Below are 330 nucleotides of genomic sequence, written 5' to 3'. Positions count from 1 at the left end.
TGTTGCTGCTGCTGTTGCTGCTGCTGTTGCTGCTGCTGTTGCTGCTGCTGTTGCTGCTGCTGTTGCTGCTCGTGGTGTCCCGTTGCTGTTGCTGCTGGCATGTTTGTTGGTAATGCGCCTAGGGCATGTAGCAGCACGAGTTGGCTGCTGCAAGGCGCTGCTGCTGCTGTTGCTGCTAATGCTGCTGTTGTTGTTCGTGCTGCTGCTGCTGCTGCTGCTGCAGGGCCGCCTCCTACGGTGGTGGTGGAGGCAGCAGCAGCAGCAGTTGCTGACGGCTTGGGGGCCCTCATCGCTTGGGGTCCCCTTCCTCTGACAGCAGAAGATGTCTCT

The 330-nt window shown here is 60.0% G+C and overlaps 1 protein-coding gene across 1 annotated transcript in view; it reads right to left on the bottom strand.

The window, feature by feature from the left end:
• Window positions 1-290, bottom strand: part of EMH_0081170 (uncharacterized protein) — a gene marked incomplete at both ends in the record, with an annotated part of 420 nt that extends 130 nt beyond the window's left edge. Inside the window, one exon of the mRNA XM_013500350.1 lies at window positions 3-290. Coding sequence (XP_013355804.1) covers window positions 3-290 — 288 coding nt within the window. The remainder of the gene's footprint in view (window positions 1-2) is intronic.
• Window positions 291-330: the final 40 nt, after the last annotated feature.

Source organism: Eimeria mitis, genomic scaffold, assembly GCF_000499745.2.
Source record: "Eimeria mitis Houghton genomic scaffold, Emh_scaff5304, whole genome shotgun sequence".
In the NCBI taxonomy this organism is placed as follows: domain Eukaryota; phylum Apicomplexa; class Conoidasida; order Eucoccidiorida; family Eimeriidae; genus Eimeria; species Eimeria mitis.
The sequence above is the reverse complement of the archived record's forward strand: the minus strand, read 5'-3'. Positions and strand labels throughout refer to the sequence as shown.